The sequence below is a fragment of the Caretta caretta genome, chromosome 9 (assembly GCF_965140235.1).
Source record: "Caretta caretta isolate rCarCar2 chromosome 9, rCarCar1.hap1, whole genome shotgun sequence".
Taxonomy (NCBI): Eukaryota; Metazoa; Chordata; order Testudines; family Cheloniidae; genus Caretta; species Caretta caretta.
The window spans coordinates 73,483,115-73,503,321 of NC_134214.1; the positions used below are offsets into that span (position 1 = coordinate 73,483,115).

A 20,207-nucleotide genomic window follows, 5' to 3' on the forward strand; every position below is an offset into this window, starting at 1 on the left:
GGAGCAGGTTAAGGACTATTTAGAAACGCTGGACTTGCACAAGCCCATGGGGTCGGATGCAATGCACCCAAGGGTGCTGAGGGAGTTGGCTGATGTGATTGCAAAGCCACTGGCTATTATCTTTGAAAATTTGTGGCAATCCGGGGGGAGGTCCCAGATGACTGGAAAAAGGCAAATATAGTGCCAATCTTTTAAAAAGGGAAGAAGGAGAGTCCGGGGAACTACAGAACAGTCAGCCTCACTTCAGTCCCTGGAAAAATCATGCAGCAGGTCCTCAAAGAATCCATTTTGAAGTACTTGGAGGAGAGGAAGGTGATCAGGAACAGTCAACATGGATTCACCAAGGGCAAGTCATTCCTGATCAACCTGATTGCCTTCTATGATGAGATAACTGGCTCTGTGGACATGGAGAAAGTGGTGGATGTGATATATCTTGAGTTTAGAAAAGCTTTTGATATGGTCTCCCACAGTATTTTTGCCACCAAGTTAAAGAAGTATGGATTGAATGAATGGACTATAAGGTGGATAGAAAGCTGGCTAGATTGTGGACTCAACGGGTAGTGATCAAAGGCTTGATGTCTAGTTGGCAGCTGGTATCAAGTGGAGTGCCCCAGGGGTCGGTCTTGGGGCCAGTTTTGTTCAATATCTTCATTAATGATCTGGATGATGGGATGGATTACACTCTCAGCAAATTCGTGGATGACACTAAACTGGGGGGAGAGGTAGATAAGCTGTAGGGTAGGGATAGGGTCCAGAGTGACCTAGACAAATTGGAGGATTGAGCCAACCTGATGAGGTTCAACAAGGACGAGTACAGAGTCCTGCACTTAGGACAGTAGAACCCCATGCACTGCTACAGGCTGGGGACCGACTAGCTAAGCGGCAGTTCTGCAGAAAAGGACCTGGGGATTACAGTGGACAAGAAGCTGTATATGAGTCAACAGTGTGCCCTTGTTGCCAAGAAAGCTAACGGCATATTGGGCTGCATTAGTAGGAGCATTGCCAGTAGATTGAAGGAAGTGATTATTCCCCTCTATTCAGCACTGGTGAGTCCACAGCTAGAGTACTGAGTCCAGTTTTGGGGCCCCCACTACAGAAAGGATGTGGACAAATTGGAGAGAGTCCAGCAGAAGGCAACGAAAATGATTAGGGGGCTGGGACACATGACTTATGAGGAGAGGCTGTGGGAACTGGGCTTAATTTAGTCTGCAGAAGAGAAGAGTGGGGCGGGATTTGATAGCAGCCTTCAACTACCTGAAGGGGGGTTCCAAAGAGGATGAAGCTCGGCTGTTCTCAGTGGTGGCACATGACAGAACAAAGAGCAATGGTCTCAAGCTGCAGTGGGGGAAGTCTAGGTTGGATATTAGAATCATAGAATCATAGAATATCAGGGTTGGAAGGGACCGCAGGAGGTCATCTAGTCCAACCCCCTGCTCAAAGCAGGACCAATCCCCAACTAAATCATCCCAGCCAGGGCTTTGTCAAGCCTGACATGAAAAACTTCAAAGGAAGGAGATTCCACCACCTCATCTCCCTGGGTAACGCATTCCAGTGCTTCACCACCCTCCCAGTGAAAAAGATTTTCCTAATATCCAACCTAAACCACCCCTACTGCAACTTGAGACCATTACTCCTTGTTCTGTCATCTGCTACCACTGAGAACAGTCTACATCCATCCTCTTTGGAACCCCCTTTCAGGTAGTTGAAAGCAGCTATCAAATCCCCCCTCATTCTTCTCTTCCACAGATTAAACAATCCCAGTTCCCTCAGCCTCTCCTCATAAGTCATGTGTTCCAGTCCCCTAATCATTTTTGTTGCCCTCCGCTGGACACTTTCCAATTTTTTCACATCCTTCTTGTAGTGTGGGGCCCAAAACTGGACACAGTACTCCAGATGAGGCCTCACCAATATCAAATAGAGGGGAACCATCACGTCCCTCGATCTGCTGGCAATGCCCCTACTTATACGTCCCAAAATGCCACTGGCCTTCTTGGCAACAAGGGCACACTGTTGACTCATATCCAGCTTCTTGTCCACTGTAACCTCTAGGTCCTTTTCTGCCGAACTAGCTATTCGGTCCCTAGTCTGTAGCGGTGCATGGGATTCTTCCGTCCTAAGTGCAGGACTCGACACTTGTCCTTGTTGAACCTCATCAGATTTCTATTGGCCCAATCCTCTAATTTGTCTAGGGCCCTCTGTATCCTATCCCTACCCTCCAGCATATCTGCCTCTCCTCCCAGTTTAGTGTCATCTGCAAACTTGCTGAGGGTGCAATCCACACCATCCTCCAGATCATTAATGAAGAGACTGAACAAACTGGCCCCAGAACCGACCCTTGGGGCACCCCACTTGATACCGGCTGCCAACTAGACATAGAGCCATTGATCACTACCCATTGAGCCTGACAATCTAGCCAGCTTTCTATCCACCTTATAGTCCTTACAGCCCATTCATCCAGCCCATACTTCTTTAACTTGCTGGCAAGAATACTGTGGGACACCGTGCCAAAAGCTTTGCTAAAGTCAAGGAATAACACATCCACTTCTTTCCCCTCATCCAGAGAGCCAGTTATCTCATCATAGAAGGCAATTAGATTAATCAGGCATGACTTGCCCTTGGTGAATCCATGCTGACTGTTCCTGATCACTTTCCTCTCCTCTAAGTGCTTCAGAATTGATTCCTTGAGGACCTGCTGCATGATTTTTCCAGGGACTGAGGTGAGGCTGATTGGCCTGTCGTTCCTCAGATACTCCTTCTTCCCTTTTTTAAAGATAGGCACTACATTAGCCTTTTTCCAGTCGTCCGGGACCTCCTCTGATCACCATGAGTTTTCAAAGATAATGGCCAGTGGCTCTGCAATCACATCCGCCAACTCCTTTAGCACTCTCGGATGCAGTGCATCCGGCTCCATGGACTTGTGCTCATCCAGCTTTTCGAAATAGTCCCTAACTACTTCTTTCTCTACAGAGGGCTGGTCACCTCCACCCCATGCTGTGCTGCCCAGTGTAGTAGTCTGAGAGCTAACCTTATTTGTGAAGACAGAGGCAAAAAAAGCATTAGGAAAAACTATTTCAACAGGAGGGTGGTGAAGCACTGGAATGGGTTACCTAGGGAGATGGTGGAATCTCCATCCGTAGAGGTTTTTAAGGCCAGGCTTGACAAAGCCCTAGTAGAATGGTTTAGTTGCAGTAGGTCCTGCTTTGAGCAAGGGGTTGGACTAAATGACCTCCTGAGGTCTCTTCCAAACCTACTTCTCTACGATTCTAGGATACTGTATGTCAAATGCAGAGGATTTCTCATTAATTCTGAAAAGATTTCCTTCCTTTATAAAAATCTTAAGTATTGTTTTTATTATTTGAAAAGCATATCTAATCAACACACAAATTACAGTCAGTAATTAAGCATTTTACCATATTTTACAAGCAACTAATGCTAAAAACAAAAAGTTTAAGCTGTATAAAATTGATTTAGCATTGTTTCAACCTATTTTCTTCTTGACATTATGTTAGTGCATGATTCATCCACATTTTCAGAATCAAAGTCCACGATCTGGCAAATCTAATCTGTTAATAAAATGAAAAGGTGACCTTGCCTAATTTAATAAGTCAGTGTAGAAATACTCTTTCAACATGTTAAAGAATTACAGAAAGGTTATCATAGCTTGCTTTTATGGGACTGCACTCTACCTTTTCCAGATCATTTCTCAGACTTGCATTACTGTAATTCATTTGATTATATAAAAAGCTTTGTAGATTACTATATTTTAATAAAGGCTTTGTTTTGCTACTAAAAATGTCTATCATTTACATTTAAAGCATGTATTATATACCGTACCTTCCTTTTTGGAGTCAAGGTTTAAATAATCTGCCCATCGTTAAATGAGGCTTGTAACTTTGGGGAATTTTTTTTCTTTGCAAAATATTTTTGGGATGAATTCAGTGCTGGCTAAAGGGTCTAGCCTGATAGCCTATGAGACTAAAGTTCTGCAGTTATTCTTAGAACAGGTACAACATGATAGCAAAAGTTCAACCTGTCCTATATAATCCCACAAACATGCCTCACTCTTAACTGGAGAGGACCATCTCCAAGAGTGAAAGGGTAGTTTACTATCTATGCTCATTCAGGCTCTGGCATCTCATCTTAGAACCCTAATTAATAAGGGGAAGTGATTCTGCAGAATGGACACATTTCTACTTGGAACTTAATATGCCTCGTCAAGTTATTTAAGATGACTCATCAGACACACCAACACATTTCAGTTATTCTAGATCAAAAATTCAGTTCAAATTTGAGCCCAGAACTGCATATTTAGTAAGCATAACAGGAAGCAAAATTATTAGAGTCTTTATGAAGTTATCGGGTTTTTGTCCTGAATGCATGAGGCTAGATGGAGAAAGTAAATAAGGAACTGTTATTTACTCCTTCTCATAACACACAAACTAGGAGTCACCAAATGAAATTAATAGGCAGATTTAAAACAAACAAAAGGAAGTATTTTTTCACTCAACGCACAGTCAACCTGTGGAACTCCTTGCTGTGAAGTCCAAGACTATAATAGGATTCAAAAAAGAACTAGATAATTTTGTGAAGGATAGGTCCATAATTGGCTATTAGCCAGAATGGAAAGGGTTGTTGTTCCTAGCCCCTGTTTGCCAGAAGCTGGGAATGGGCGACTGGATGGATCACTTGATGATTACCTGTTCTATTAATTCCCTCTGGAACAGCTGGCATTGGCCACTGTCGGAAGGCAGAATACTGGGTTAGATGGACCTTTGGTCTGCCCCAGCATGGCCATTCTTATGTAGAAAGAGCACCCCAATGAAATGCGAGGGTTTGGAAGGAGGGCACAGAGAATGTGCTCCCCCACATACCCCTTACAAACTTCCATGCAGCGGTTGACAACTGCAGCCCATGCATTTCCTACAGCATAAGATCTGCTCAAGGATACTGCCTTTGCACATGCAGTTTCTCCAAAAGGAGCAGGGAGAAAGTAGGGCCATGCTTTTCTGCTTCGTTCAGCCAAGCTGGTCTTCCTCAACATGCTGCTCTTCTAAGGGACAGGCACAGTATGGGCACACTCCCCAGGAGCTCCAGTGCAGCTCTGTCTTACTCCGTACACAGGGCTGTGACTTAATGGCACAGTCTGGCTCACAACTGTGAATTTTGCTGGACTGACCCTCTCTCTCTGGTTACTTGCAGCAGCAATTCTTGTATCTGAACCCTTTCATCATACATGCAACTTTATTGACAATTCCAACACAAATGCCAATCCTAAAATTCTGAAGTAATAAACACGCATAAATGAGACATTAAAAGTTGTTAGATGCACACTTAAGGAAATCTGGACAAAGACCCTCCTTGGCAAATTCTTATACCACGTCACAATTTAAATACTTATGACATGTGAAATGAAGGTCTTTGTGGAAAATGAACTTCTATGGGAGTTTTTTATTTATAGCTTCTTTTTAAGCACAAAGTATTTTTGTTTAGCTTCTTTTTAAGCACAAAGTAACTCTGCTTGCAAGTTACAACAATATCTCTTTTTGTGCTCGTCTCTCAGGCGCTGGTATATTTTAATGTCATTATTTTTTACTTTCATTTGGTATTTCTCTTTTATTTTTTCATAAATGAAGAGCCTGCGGTTCACGCCTTTAGCTCTCACAATTTGGACCCAAACCAAATCTATTAGCGATGTGGTTTCATGATTACTTATACTGTATAGTACTAAAGTAAGCCGAGTTAACTGTACTTAACAATGGGAAAGTAACTTTACTGAGCATTGTGTACCAACATGTAAACTTTTCTGCAACTAATACTCCAAATTGAAATAAGATTGTCGTGCAGCAGAGTGGCATTTAATTGGCAAGCAGACACATACTAGACATCTACCAATGTGATATGTGCCAGCAATGCCCCTCTGCCATGTACATTGGGCAAACTGGACAGTCTCTACGTAAAAGAATAAATGGACACAAATCAGATGTCAAGAATTATAACATTCATAAACCAGTCGGAGAACACTTCAATTTCTCTGGTCACTCGATTTCTGATCTCAAAGTGACTATCCTTCAACAAAAAAACTTTGAAAACAGACTCCAACGAGAGTCTGCTGAATTGGAATTAATTTGCAAATTGGATACAATTAACTTAGGCTTGAATAGAGACTGGGAATGGTTGATTCATTATAAAAAGTAACCTATTTTCTTTTCTTTATTTCCCCCCCCACACACACTGTTCCTCAGACTTCTTGTTAAACCCTGGATTTGTGCTGGAAATGGCCCACCTTGATTATCATACACATTGTAAGGAGAGTGATCACTTTAGATAAGCTATTACCAGCAGGAGAGTGGGGTGGGGGGAGAGAAAACCTTTTGTAGTGATAAACACACATTTTTTCATGGTCTGTGTGTATAAAAACATCTTCTGTATTTTCCACAGTATGCATCCGATGAAGTGAGCTGTAGCTCACGAAAGCTTATGCTCAGATAAATTGGTTAGTCTCTAAGGTGCCACAAGTACACCTGTTCTTTTTGTGAATACAGACTAACACGGCTGTTACTCTGAAACTAGACATACAGTTAGGCACAAGCAGTCCAACTCAGTACTAACATATGGGCTAACTTGGATAATAACGTGCGACCAGAGAGAAGGACTAGGAAATAGATGCATCACAGACAGATGTGTAAAAATATATATATACAAAATTTGCTACAACTATACACTGAATAAAAGCTATTTTCATGAAAAGCATGGTTTTCACTTAACCATTGTTTACCCAAATTTTAAGAATCTCTGTCTTGATGCATTAGTAAATGATGTGATAAGATCAGCAAATATAATTTCTAGAAAAAAATGTACGGAAAAAATGCTTTCTGGAAAAAAAAGAAACAAAAGGTAGCATCTCCAGAACCTGAAGTTGCTCAATTTGACTGCAAGAGGATTATCGTACTAGAGTGCATTTTGATGAGCCTCAAAACCAGCTGAGTCAATAAGCTGATCCCTGTTAATGTCAGTGGAAAATGCCTCAATGCCAACTTAATTTCAATTAATTCAGACATTTAATCAAAGCTAGTATAACTCCTAGAACTAAGATTTAAGCTAACACCCACAATAGGGTTTGAGATTCTTAAAGGAACACTGTCAAGACATTTAAATAACAGAATATGTACTGTGCTTTAAAGCTACATTTATTGGATGGAGATTCTAGACTCTCATTCGCAGTCCAAGTATTTTTGTTCAACTTACTGTAGCCAAGAAAAATAAAACCCAACAGCCACTGTTCAGTCACAATATTATTTTGTTGCTGCTGAAGCAACCATCCAGACAACAGAGGGAGCTCAAATTAACAAGCCTTCTTTCGGAGCTTTGCAGATATCATTGCTAACATTACCTCTATTCATCATAATTCTGAGTAATGAGTTATATAGAAAAGAAGCATTGCCAAGCCACACTGGTTTCCCCATAAGAAGCAAAGCATGAGCCTGGGCGAGAGAATCAATATCTGCTAAATGGAAAAGGATAAAGCCATTAACAGGAAACAAATTTATTATCAATCTGCTAAGAGAGGTTCTGAAAACCATGAAGAAAAATAAAGATTATGAATTATTAAAAAACTTGACTTGTTATTCATTTATCTACTTATTCATGTGAGGAAACTTTCTAGCCTTTCCCTAAATTTATGACTCACTCAGACCTCAGCTACTCTACAAAGTACCTACTTGTAGCATAATAAAAAGAACTGTAAGAAATTTTCATAACAAATTCCCAAAACAGATGAAACTTCCCTGCTTAAGAATTTTGTTACCATCTTGAAACAGGGGCTAAGTTTCCCAAACAGTTCACTGACATTAGCAAATCTGGCCAAGTTGAGTCCAGACGTGGACTGAATATTAAGTGCACTCAGTTTTTCTCACCTCAAAACTTAGCAAAATTGCCCATTTTGGCTGAGCTTCATTTTGAGATCTCAAAGGATGTATGAACTCAGGAGCATCGAAACCAAAAACAGCTTTGCACAAACCCCTGTGAAATGAAGCTATCAAGTTTCACACCTCTCTGATAATAATTATTAGCTGAGACCATGTTTAATTAAGTTATCAAAAAACTGAATTTTAACAATATATTTTTGGGGAGGCTGAAGCTCAGACATTTTTCTACATTATTTACATGTTTTTTCCTTTCTCAGGGCAACATTCATTAGCTATGGTACTAAAAATGAGGAGTTGCTAAAGAAGTATATGAATTTTTATTATTTGAAAAGATAATTCTTTGTACAATTATTTAAGGTTTGGCTTGTAAGCATGTCATTGGTATAAAATATTTCTCATTTCGGGGACACACCAGATGGAATGCAGGCCACTGTGGGATATGCCATTTATCACAATGACAGTGCATAGGTAGCAGTGATCCTCTCACCACAGGGGGAAGCTAGAACTGCAAATGTGGAGCAGCATTAAAAGCTGAACTAGTGGAGTTTGGCAACATTGTACTTCTCATTAACTGAATCATATTAATTTATTAGCCATATATATCAAAGTAATTCACTACAGAACTGTCACCACGAACAGTTTATAACTATTAGCATTCCCCATAGGCAGAGAAGTCATCTTGAAGCAGTGTGTATGTCTTTGATTTTTTTAAAGATAATAATAACTCAGTCAAACCAGGTAATGCCAATAATGACAAAGTTGTCCATATGCTTCCTATCAGAAAGGGAGCTTAAAAAAGAACATCCATGATTACCAAAAAGGGATAATGGGAAGCAACATAAGTGATCTGCAGAAGTGAGATGTAAACATACCAAAATGTTCAGTCTCCTATGTTGATGGGACAGTTCATTAATCCATATAATCATTTGCTTCCTTTGCTCCAAGGCCAGTTTAAATGGGACATAGAGGATTCACACTTCTTTCATTTTTTTGACAGCAGCCATCAGGCATGGTAGCCCTATATCCAGCTACTTTAGGTGGTGAAACAAGTCAACAGGTACTCTAAATTGACCAGGAGGGCGTGCTTACAAGCTGCTTCCTCTCAGAATCCAATCAGCTCAGCTTCACAATAAGAACAGAGGAGTTCTAAAGATTTGGTGGCTTGTATATTTTTCTAGTTTGAATAAACACCAGAATTTTCTAAATTTATCTGAATTTCAAACATTTCAGCCAATGCCACACGTTGCTGTTGAGCAACAGCGATGCAGCAGAGCTCTCTCTTTTGGCAACAGGCCCTACTCTGTCTTGGCTGCATCTCTCAATAAGCATGCTCTCATTCCTCCTCACCCCTCAGCTCTGCAGGCCTTCACAACAAGTCTTGCAGCTTCTCTGCTAGGCCAAAGACTGCTACTCAACTGCAGCTTAGAAGTAGCTTTGGGACCAGGTATAGGTGGAAATCGGGAGAGAAACTGTGATTAATAAAAGGCAGGTGGGCACTGATTGTGTTGGCAAACCTCACATTTAGTTCTTTAACACAGAAAACCTAAATTAAATTGCTGGAAAGACCAGAGACAAATTATTCTTGATATTTTTTCTATGCCTACAGAAACAATAAGAAGCTACTGTGTAATATAGTAACTGGAAGCAAAGCAACACCTAAACTTACAGTATTCTGATAGCAACTACTTTATTGATTAAATACTCGAAGGTGCTAGTTGGTATTCATTATCTACTAATATATTTATAAAATGAAACTATTATTAAAAGTTTAACTGTAAATGGAAAATCAACAAGAAGTTACGTTAGACTGAATAAATTGCACAGATTTGCAAACAAGGTGTTGAGTTTTCTACTCAAGCATTTACAGCCAAAAAGTCAAAGCTGGGAAGTGCAGTATGCCTAATTTAACTGCCTGTTTATGATGTGAAAATGACCATGTGTACCTGAGTTGCTACAAGCCAAATGGGTGATGAAAATAGCAGCATGTATTACAAGAGGCGAAATGAGATGGCTGACTCAAGTCTTGAGAAAGTTGCTGACTGTCACTCTCAAGACTGATCTGTTTACTCCCCAACTCATAGAAGCAGCTTCTTGGGACCCATTCATGCACCCAGCAGAATGGCTGAAGGTGAACTGCTGTGAATTGATAGATCACTAAAAGAGGGAGGGGACTAAAGTGAACAAAAGGAAAGTATGAATCATGTCATTGCTGATGAGGAGCTCAGTTTTTGCCATACTGAGTTTGGGTGAGCAGTTACCAACTAGGGCGATATGTTGGCGAGAGACAGACAGACTGTGGGAAATTTCAAAGCTACGCAAACATAATGAGTTTGAAATTTCCCATTTGAAGCATGAAGGCAGATTTACATAACCATCTTTGTGTGCTTGCTCCACCAAGATGTGATAAGATCAGAGGCTGGGTTCTTTAAGGGGAGAGAGTTCAGTGGAGATGTAGGGCTCAGGTGGCCCAGGAAAGGAGACCTAGAGAGGAAAACTGCATTGCATGTATAGAGACAGAGAAGAGCTGAAGAAGCACCAAGATGTAAGGAAAAAATCCTCCCCAACACCATTTCCCAATCAATGGAAGGAGTGGGTTCTCCCAAGGCTATGCCAAATTGCTGCATTCTCTGCCCAGTCACTCTCACAGCCTGGGTTGTTCTCCACTCCTCCTGATGCCTGTAAATGTGGCTAGCTGGAGCAGCAAACAGGAGAAAGCGCTTCTACTTCCCATGTGGCAGAAAGCTGACATTGTTTTAGGGGAAGAAAAACTCTTTTAGGACACTGGCCAAGACTGTCACTACATACAGAAAGGATAGCCCAAACTAAACAACAAATAATGGTAAGTGTGAGAACATAAGTACCCAAACTGATCTGTGACCAGGAGACAATGGGTTAATACCTCTGTGATCACTCCCTGGTTCTAGTCTACTACACATCACCCTAGTCTTATAACCATCCCACCTCCTTTGAGAAGAGGTAAAATGCACTGTTTTAGTTTTTAATTTAGCTTAAAAAAAAGGGGGGGGGGGAGCCAATTGTCAGAGTCATGAAGCCATTCAGACAGAGCCTGAGAGTTGATTAATCCAATAATTATCAATAAACAGATATAAATAAAGCTTCATGTCCCAGGTGCCTCATCCAGGTCCATACCTCAGATCCCCAGCAAGTGTGGAAATGGCTCTTGTAGCATTTTTCTTTCCTTCTTCAAAGACTGCCACATGTCTGCCTTCTTTGACAGAAAGCTTGTTTTTTTGAGAGGGGGGGCAAATAAGAAGCAGCTGCTTCAAGTAATTAAAGCTTCAGTAATATCCAGCTGCACTGTTTCAGCTTCCCTTAGCTGAAGGAGAAACTCTCATGGATCCAACTTTCCCTTGGAGCCCTGCTGTACCATTGTCTGGTTTCACAGCACTTTCCTGTAGTGCAAAGAATGTGGGGAGTGCTGTGACAATACAGGTTCTCATTTGAGCCTCCAAAGGACTTGTATCAGCCCTCACAATCCCCCTTCATTCTGAGCAATATGTCAGCAGAAATAGTTTTAAAAATTTACTTTAGTATTTGGTTAAACATCTTCAGCTTTTTCCAAAAGACCATCTAGTAATTTGAAGCTTAACCTTTTTTATTTGATTTTTCCGATTTTTAATTTTAAAGCATGTTTTGCTACTCTCTGTGGGCAGAATAGCACATAGGATCGGGGTGGACAAACTACGGTCTGTCAGACCTTTTAATCCAGCCTTTGAGCTCTGCTGGTGTGCAGGGTCGGAGGCATGCCCCACTCTGCACATGCTGTGGCTCCCGGAAGCAGCAGCGTGTCCCCCCTCTGGCTCCTACACATGGGGCAGCCAGGGAGTTCTGCACGCTGCCCCTGCCCCAAGTTCTGGTTTCACAGCTTCCATTGGCTGGGAACCGCAGCCAATGGGAGCTGCGGGGGCAGCACCTGCGAATGGGGCAGCACGCAGATCCACCTGGCCAGTGCAGCGCCTCCGCATAGGAGCCGGAGAGGGGACATGCCACTGTTTCCGGGAGCTGCTTGAGGTAAGTGCTGTCCGGAGCCTGCACCATTGACCCCCTCCCACACCCAAACCCTCTTCCCCAGCTCTGATCCCCCTTCTACCCTCCAAGCCCTCGATCCCAGCCCAGAACGCTCTCCTGTACCCCAAATCCCTCATCCGCTGCCCCACCGCCAGCCAGAGCCCTCACCCCCTTTTGTATAGCTTTAGGCCCTATTTGCAAACATGGTGTCAAGCAATGAGCTATGCTGTGTACTTTTGGCAACAATTTATCAACACTGGTTGCCTCTTGTTATCATCAGTGGAGAACAAATAAAGCACAGACTATATGAAAACCCTTGATCTGGGAACACTAGATACTGTTTCAAAAATTCTAATAAAAAATGTGTTTTTGAAAATCAGTCTTCAGAACGTTACTACAGTACAAATGAATTATTAATGACATATTATTATAATTAGATAACAGACTGGGACCAACTGAACTGGGGTGGGGGTTGAATCCAGCAAAATGCTTTCAAACTTTGAGTACGTTTGAAGCAATTATTAATATTAATATTGCTTAAGACGGTTCATTCCTGCTTCCATGACAGTACTTTATTGACCCAGTGGGTCAAGAGAACTGAAATTCTTCATTAATTTTCCCGCTTTGTGCACAATGGGACATGGGGAGATTTAAGGTCCTGATTCTGGAACTTCTTGTATATGGGTGGACTGCTGTGTCCATGCCCCACTGAGCTCAATGGGACAGGGCAGCAGTCCACCCATGTGCAAGAAGTTGCAGGATAAAGGCCTAAGTTACCATGCTCCAGGCACTCCCTTATGATTGCTAGGCCTATTGAATATTTAAGTAATTGGTTACATTTTACTGTATGTCAATTAAGTTGTGGATTGTTGACCTTATTATCAAATAAACATATGCATATGACACCATCAGTTGGTGGTAATGGTAACCAGAAGCTTCACTGAAGTTTAAATTCTTTTTGCTTTTAATTCACATTGCCTTAAGTTACTGAATAGCAGCAAAACACTGTTGATGATGTAATATTTTAGGTGTATTTATAGTCAACAGATATATTGTGACACTAAATTAAGAGAACGAATGCAGAACATCATGACCATCTGCATTTGGTTTTATTCATCCTTTTGATAACAACATCTTCCATAGTTAGTGTGACCAGTTTTATGTCTTCCTAACCTACACTAATCATTTTATAGCATACATATTAGCCACCCTGTTTATATCCCATGAGAACTAAAAGTCACATGCACCAGAAAGGGAGAAACTCACACTTTAAGACCCTTTAAGACAATGGCTAATTTTCTCTGAGCATTTTTTTCATAATAAAATAATGTATTTAATGGAATTACAATTAATAAAGAACTAAACTACAAATCCATTAGATTTTAGTCACTGCAGCAACAAAACATAGTATTCATGAATACTCAAAAAATCCAATAATGTAACCTCTGGTAAAGCTTGAAAAGCCCTGAAGGACATGGCATTTGGATCAATATTAGTTTATTTCAACTGCTGTGCAGTATGAAGAGACCAGTCTGAACATCTGATAGATTTTATTACCTGTTGGGGAGATAAGTCCTGGTGATAACAGGCCTGGGACTCCATGGGGCAGAAGACGTGCATTTTCTTGTATCGCAACTCCCAGAGAGCGTTTGGGGGGTCTTCCTGGCCGTGAGCTGTTGAAATACAAATTGGATAAATTTAAATTTATTTTCTTTTTGAAATGTTTGCTTAATACATGTTGTACTGATTTGTATTATAAAAATATGAACCATCTCTCTCCCTCTCTCTTTCTCTGATATTTTTGCCTAGGAGAAAAGGACTACTTGTGGCAGGTTAAACATAACAAGTGTTATACTGTACTCAAATGATCCATCAGTGAAATACTCTGCATGTACACTTGCAGAAGCATGCACTCAAAGTCATATGGAGTGACTGTATATTAAAAGGTAAAGAGCTATGAGAATTTTAGAACTAAATCACTAGGCTGGGAACAAGGAAATTCTGACTTCCAGTCCTGACTCTGCTACTGATTTTATGTGAGGCCTTCAGCTGGCCATTTCATCATTGTTTCTCAGTACTCTGTAAAATGGAGACAATGTGCCTCACAGTGGTGCCGCTAAAATTAGTTGATTTATCTGAACACAATGCTTTAAGAAGATAACTACACCAGTAGTAGGGATTATTTTCCAGATTGCTGTCACCAGATTTGGGCCTTAGCATGTAAACTGTGATAGGATGACCTGAATCCTCTCTGGGGCCACAGGTACATGAACATCCCACCAAAAACCTTTGAACTAAAATAAATAAATAAAACAAACAAAAAAAACCCACAATGCTGCAAGGATCTAGATAACCATTTAGCCTACCAGTTAAATTACTATAGCCACTTAAAAGTGGACATTACTATGAAGTGTGGTTTAAAAGGTATTGGGGGTGGGGATGGGGCGGGGGGGCTGACAGGAAACTAGAAGGAATGAGTACATGTTGCATTCAAGTCTTTTGGTTTCTTGCTTTTCAGTCCTGGTTTTCCTTCCTCACAGACTGATTGGTGTTTTTGACTGCTATGTAAGGACTAAACTAACAATGTTGGCCTAACCTATCAAATTCTCACATTTTTCACCCTAGCTGGAACAGATTATGAATTGTTACAAGTTTTAATCCATAATGTAAAGAAATAAAAGATCTGTGTATTTATCTATTCCATTCCTCCACTCCCCTAACACAGTTTTTGTGTCTGGACTATCATTCTGCAGCTGTCACCACAATAGAGCTCTACAGAGCAAAAGCCATTCGAATCATTCTTTCCCAAGCCAAGTGATAAAAATATAAGGTTCTAATGTTTGCAAAGATATTGCCGCTTTTCTTTGGCAAAAATACATTTTATACTCAGCTGAATAATAGAGCTTTTGACAAAATGCTGTGAAACACTGTATAAAATAATCAAGGTGCAAAAATAAATGAGGTTAAAATAGAAAGCATATCCAAAAGAGACTTTTGCTTCACAAAGAAATTTCAGTTAAAGTCCACTCTATCAACTTTGCAGTGGCAAAGCTCTCCATCAATGTAAGACAAACTCTGTGTTTAAATGAAGACAACTTTCAGCACCACTACACAGAGGTACCATTAGCCTGTTCATTTTTCACATAATGTGCTAGTGTTACTTTGTTTTATTGTACATCAAAGTAGCACAAAATCATTTTTTCTGGTTTACTATTTCAGTCTATAAACCTCCCTGCTCCTCTTTTTAGCTTTGTTTTAGGCAGTTTTGAATTTCACTTTATTCAGTGCCTTTTCCCTTTTTTGTTTGCTGTTTTTAAGGAGTCCTATCACCATATTGGAATGGTTCTGAAATGAAATTTACTATAATGTCCACATAATCATAGAGTATGTGTGTATATATATATATATATATACACATACACAGAGAGAGAGAGAGTATAGCACAGGAAATTTGGACCATTTTTCTTTTATCTCTTTGCTCCAAAAAGAATAGTATTAAGCAAATTTACTGAGTAATCTATATAATTTCACACTATATTCTATCCTGCATTTCACTACTACTACAACGTCATGTGATTGGGAAACCTCCTCACTTTCCTAAATTCAGTTAAACCTTTTTCTATTTCACTAGGAGTACTTCTTCCCATTTTTAACGGATCTTAAATGTAATCGTCTCTCAAAATATGCAGTACATACAAAGTGTCAAAAACATGCTATTAAGGTATACTAAACCATATATTTCCATGTCTAATTTACCTATTGACTGTCGTTTAGAGAAATTCATTATATTTCACATAAAAGTAGGATCTCAAGTAAAATTAGGCCTAGATTTTAGGCTTTGTAAAACAAAAACAAATTGTTATTGTTTGATTTATAAAAATATACATCAAAAGGTGCCTATCTAGCATTTTAAGTGCTTTTGATATAAATTACAAAAACCAAATCAACTTAAATTAGCAGCTCTGCTCACTGACGGCCCACAACAAAGCTCAACCCTCAACAGAACGTTTATAAAACTTCCCACCTCCGCCTCAGTTAGCAAGTGTTTTACATAAATAGGATTTTAAGAAAAAATCTCTTAAAATCTAAAGAGTTTTTGAGGAAGGGAGGAGGATGGTTGGCTTTTTGTACTGATCCTACATTTTTGGCAATGTGTAATTTTATTCACATGAATAGTCACTTTGACGGGACTACTCACAAGCCTAATTGTTTGCAAGGTCAGATCCTTAAACATTTTTCAGTACTGTTTCCTATACAGGTTTCATAAGGGTAGCCGCGTTAGTCTGTATCAGCAAAAACAACGAGGAGTCCTTGTGACACCTTAGAAACTAACAAATTTATTTGGGCATAAGATTTCTTGGGCTATAACCCACTTCATCAGATGCATGAAAAATACAGTAGGCAGGTATAAATATACAGCACCTGAAAAGATGGGAGTTGCCTTACCAAGTGGGGGGGGGTCAGTGCTCACAAGACCAATTCAGTCAGGGTGGATGTGGCCCATTCCCAACAGTTGACAAGAAGGTGTGAGTATCAACAGAGGGGAAATTACTTTTTGTAGTGACCCAACCACTCCCAGTCTTTAATAATGCCTAATTTGATGGTGTCAAGTTTGCAAATTAATTCCAGCTCTGCAGTCTCTTGTTGAAGTCTGTTTTTGAAGTTTTTTTGTTGAAGAATGGCCACTTTTAAGTCTCTTATTGAGTGTCCAGGGACACTGAAGTGCTCTCCTACTGGTTTTTGAATGTTACAATTCTTGATGTCCATTTATTCTTTTGCGTAGAGACTGTCCAGTTTGACCAATGTACATGGCAGAGGGGCATTGCTGGCACATGATGGCATATATTACATTGGTAGATGTGCAGGTGAATGAGCCCCTGATGGTGTGGCTCATGTGGTTAGGTCCTATGATGGTGTCCCTTGAATAGAGATGCGGTCAGAGTTGGCAACAGGGTTTGTCGCAGGGATTGGTTCCTGGGTTAGTGCTTCCTGTTGTGTGATATGTAGTTGCTGGTGATTATTTGCTTCAGGGGCCCCACGAAAGCTTATGCCCTAATAAATCTCTTAGTCTCTAAAGTGCCACAAGGACGTCTCGTTGTTTTTGTTTCCTATACAAATACTACAAGCAAAAATGAAACACGAGTCTTTTGTCATTAACTAAGCTGCACAAAGTGTCAACACTAAACAAATATAAATACTGAATTAGCACCTGAATTCATTAATAGTTCTACTGACTTTTAAAGGATTACTCACATAAGAAATGTGAGCATGATTTGACCCTTAGTTTTTTAGAATGCTTTTTTGGTTTTGATGATCTCTGTTTTTAATGACAGATAAGGAAAATTGTTTTGTTTTGTTAAAGACACCACATATTTTAACCTGTTCATCTCCTTTTAGCAAATACTATAATAATAATAAAGCACTGTAGGCCTGATTATGATCTTACTTTCACAGTTCTAACCTTATTTATTTTAGTGACATTATTCTGAATTTACAATAGTCTAAATAACATTAAAATCAAGCCCATTGTCTCTAATTTAATATTAATTTAGTTTAATTTAAATACTACTGTCTAGCTACTATTCATCACAGCTTGCTCCTCACTCATTCCACATCTGCCAAAAATTCTATATGGAATTTTAGCATTACATTCAATAAGTCTGCATGAAATTAACCACACTACACCTGAAGTGGGGGTGTCATAAATATAAAGGGAAGGGTAAACCCCTTTGAAATCCCTCCTGGCCAGGGGAAAGCTCCTCTCACCTGTAAAGGGTTAAGAAGCTAAAGGTAACCTCGCTGGCACCTGACCAAAATGACCAATGAGGAGACAAGATACTTTCAAAAGTGGGAGGAGGGAGAGAAACAAAGGGTCTGTGTCTGTCTGTAGTCGTCTTGGCCGGGGATAGACCAGGAATGGAGTCTTAGAACTTTTAGTAAGTAATCTAGCTAGGTATGTGTTAGATTATGATTTCTTTAAATGGCTGAGAAAAGCATTGTGCTGAATAGAATAACTATTTCTGTCTGTGTATCTTTTTTGTAACTTAAGGTTTTGCCTAGAGGGGTTCTCTATGTTTTTGAATCTAATTACCCTGTAAGATATCTACCATCCTGATTTTACAGGGGGGATTTCTTTATTCCTATTTACTTCTATTTTTTATTAAAAGTCTTCTTGTAAAAAACTGAATGCTTTTTCATTGTTCTCAGATCCAAGGGTTTGGGTCTGTGGTCACCTATGCAAATTGGTGAGGCTTTCTATCCAACATTTCCCATGTCAAGGTTCCTCCCCCACTCTGAACTCTAGGGTACAGATGTGGGGACCTGCATGAAAAAACCTCCTAAGCTTATCTTTACCAGCTTAGGTCAAAACTTCCCCAAGGTACAAAATATTCCCCCCGTTGTCCTTGGACTGGCCGCTACCACCACCAAACTAATACTGGTTACTGGGGAAGAGCTGTTTGGACGCGTCTTTCCCCCCAAAACACTTCCCAAAACCTTGCACCCCACTTCCTGGACAAGGTTTGGTAAAAAGCCTCACCAATTTGCCTAGGTGACTACAGACCCAGACCCTTGGATCTTAAGAACAATGAACAATCCTCCCAACACTTGCACCCCCCCTTTCCTGGGAAATGTTGGCTAGAAAGCCTCACCAATTTGCATAGGTGACCACGGGTGAGGGGCATTGGCATTGTCCAGGTTTGTGTGAGGGGAAGGAGGTCAGAAGCAGCTGCAAAAAAGGTATGTGGGGGTCAGCATGGCGACACTGACTCATCCTGTGAGAACATAAGTGCGGAAGGCGTTAAAAGGAGCAGGTGCCGGTGTTAGAATCCCTTTCTTCATGTAGCAAGCTAAGCAGCATCCACCCTTCCTCCCCTCAAGGTGGCAAATATCAGATTGGTTAGGACCTGCTGTGGGCATTGCACTAGTCATTCCTTTTTAAGGGGGCTGAAATTTTTCTGTCACCACCATGTTGGCTTAGGTGGAGTGGGGTTTTTTTGCGTTCCCCACAGCAGATTTCAGGGAGGGCTTATTATGGTGAGTAGGGAAGAATGCTAGGCTATGATGTTGCAACTCACTTTGTAAGTGTGGGCGGATGTCCAGTACAGGCACCCCATAGGGAAGGCATCCAGTGGCCAGATAAATGGCCTGGTAAAAGACTTAAAAAGGAGGTGCTGGTTAAAGGAGGGGTCAGGGGCCTATGATTGGTACAGCAGGGAACCAACCCCCCCCCCCCCTTTATTATAGCCCACCTTAACCCTTCTACGGGGGCGGGAGGGGAGATGGTTCGGTCCCAGCCTTGGTTTGGCTGGATGACCTGGACAGAAAATGAAAGGAGGCTGGTGGAAGCCCCGGGTAGTTATTTGAATGAACATGGATTTGTCTCCACTGTACACTTTTATCTGCCAGGTGATCCCAGACATCTAATAATAAAGTTGTGGCCTGATTAAATCCGTGTGAAGTGTCTCCTGCCCTTCTTTCGATATAGACAGACAATCCTTTATCTTCTCAGCTGGTATCAGACTCATAGCACTAAAGTGAAGATCCATTAAGGTAACAATGTTCTACAATGAAAAAGTCACTGGACTAATTTATTTCTTTACTATATATTAAAGAAATCAAACTGAAAGTAAAAATATCTCCTGTGCTGGAAACTCTGGAATCAATTCCATCTTTAAATCTATGATACCACAGTGCCTTTTCTTCGATATTTTAGACGACAAAGGCTTAGTTCAGCACTGCACAGCAAAATACACTGAATGTCAATATTAGAGCTGACAGGAAAATGTTTGACTTTTCAGTCAAAAATAAAAAAATTGAAATATTAGAATTCCAAAATCCATGACTGTGCCTCACAGGAGAAACAATTCTGGTGCCTCATGCTCCCATTCTCCTCTCAGAGGTAGGATCCCTGATCAGACTACATTTCTCATGAGGCATCAAATTCTCCCTCCTTGGGAGGGGACATCCCAAGAGGTAGCATATCTGAATTTTGGACATAAATTGAAAACTTCAGTTTTTGAACATTTGCTAGTTTGATATTAAAATCAAAATGTTCCATGGAGAGCAGATACTTTTAGTGAAAAATTATGTTTAATTGAAAACTTAATTTTCTATAAAAACATAGTTTAGATAGAATATTTTCAACTAGCCCTATTTGATATATTTAATTTACTATTTCTCTGTGTACTGCTGGCTAATTTCTTGGGATAACACAAGCCCCATTGGAGGCATTTCATTGTTACCAACCCTCAC

At 40.4% G+C, this 20,207-nt stretch overlaps 1 protein-coding gene across 4 annotated transcripts in view; it reads right to left on the reverse strand.

Moving 5' to 3' along the window:
- DACH2 (dachshund family transcription factor 2) overlaps positions 1 to 20,207 on the reverse strand; it is a 465,751-nt gene that overhangs the window by 201,165 nt on the left and 244,379 nt on the right. For all 4 annotated transcript variants that reach the window (XM_048864443.2, XM_048864441.2, XM_048864445.2 and 1 more), the window contains exon 2: positions 13,512 to 13,627. In XM_048864443.2, coding sequence (XP_048720400.1) covers positions 13,512 to 13,627 — 116 coding nt within the window. The remainder of the gene's footprint in view (positions 1 to 13,511; positions 13,628 to 20,207) is intronic.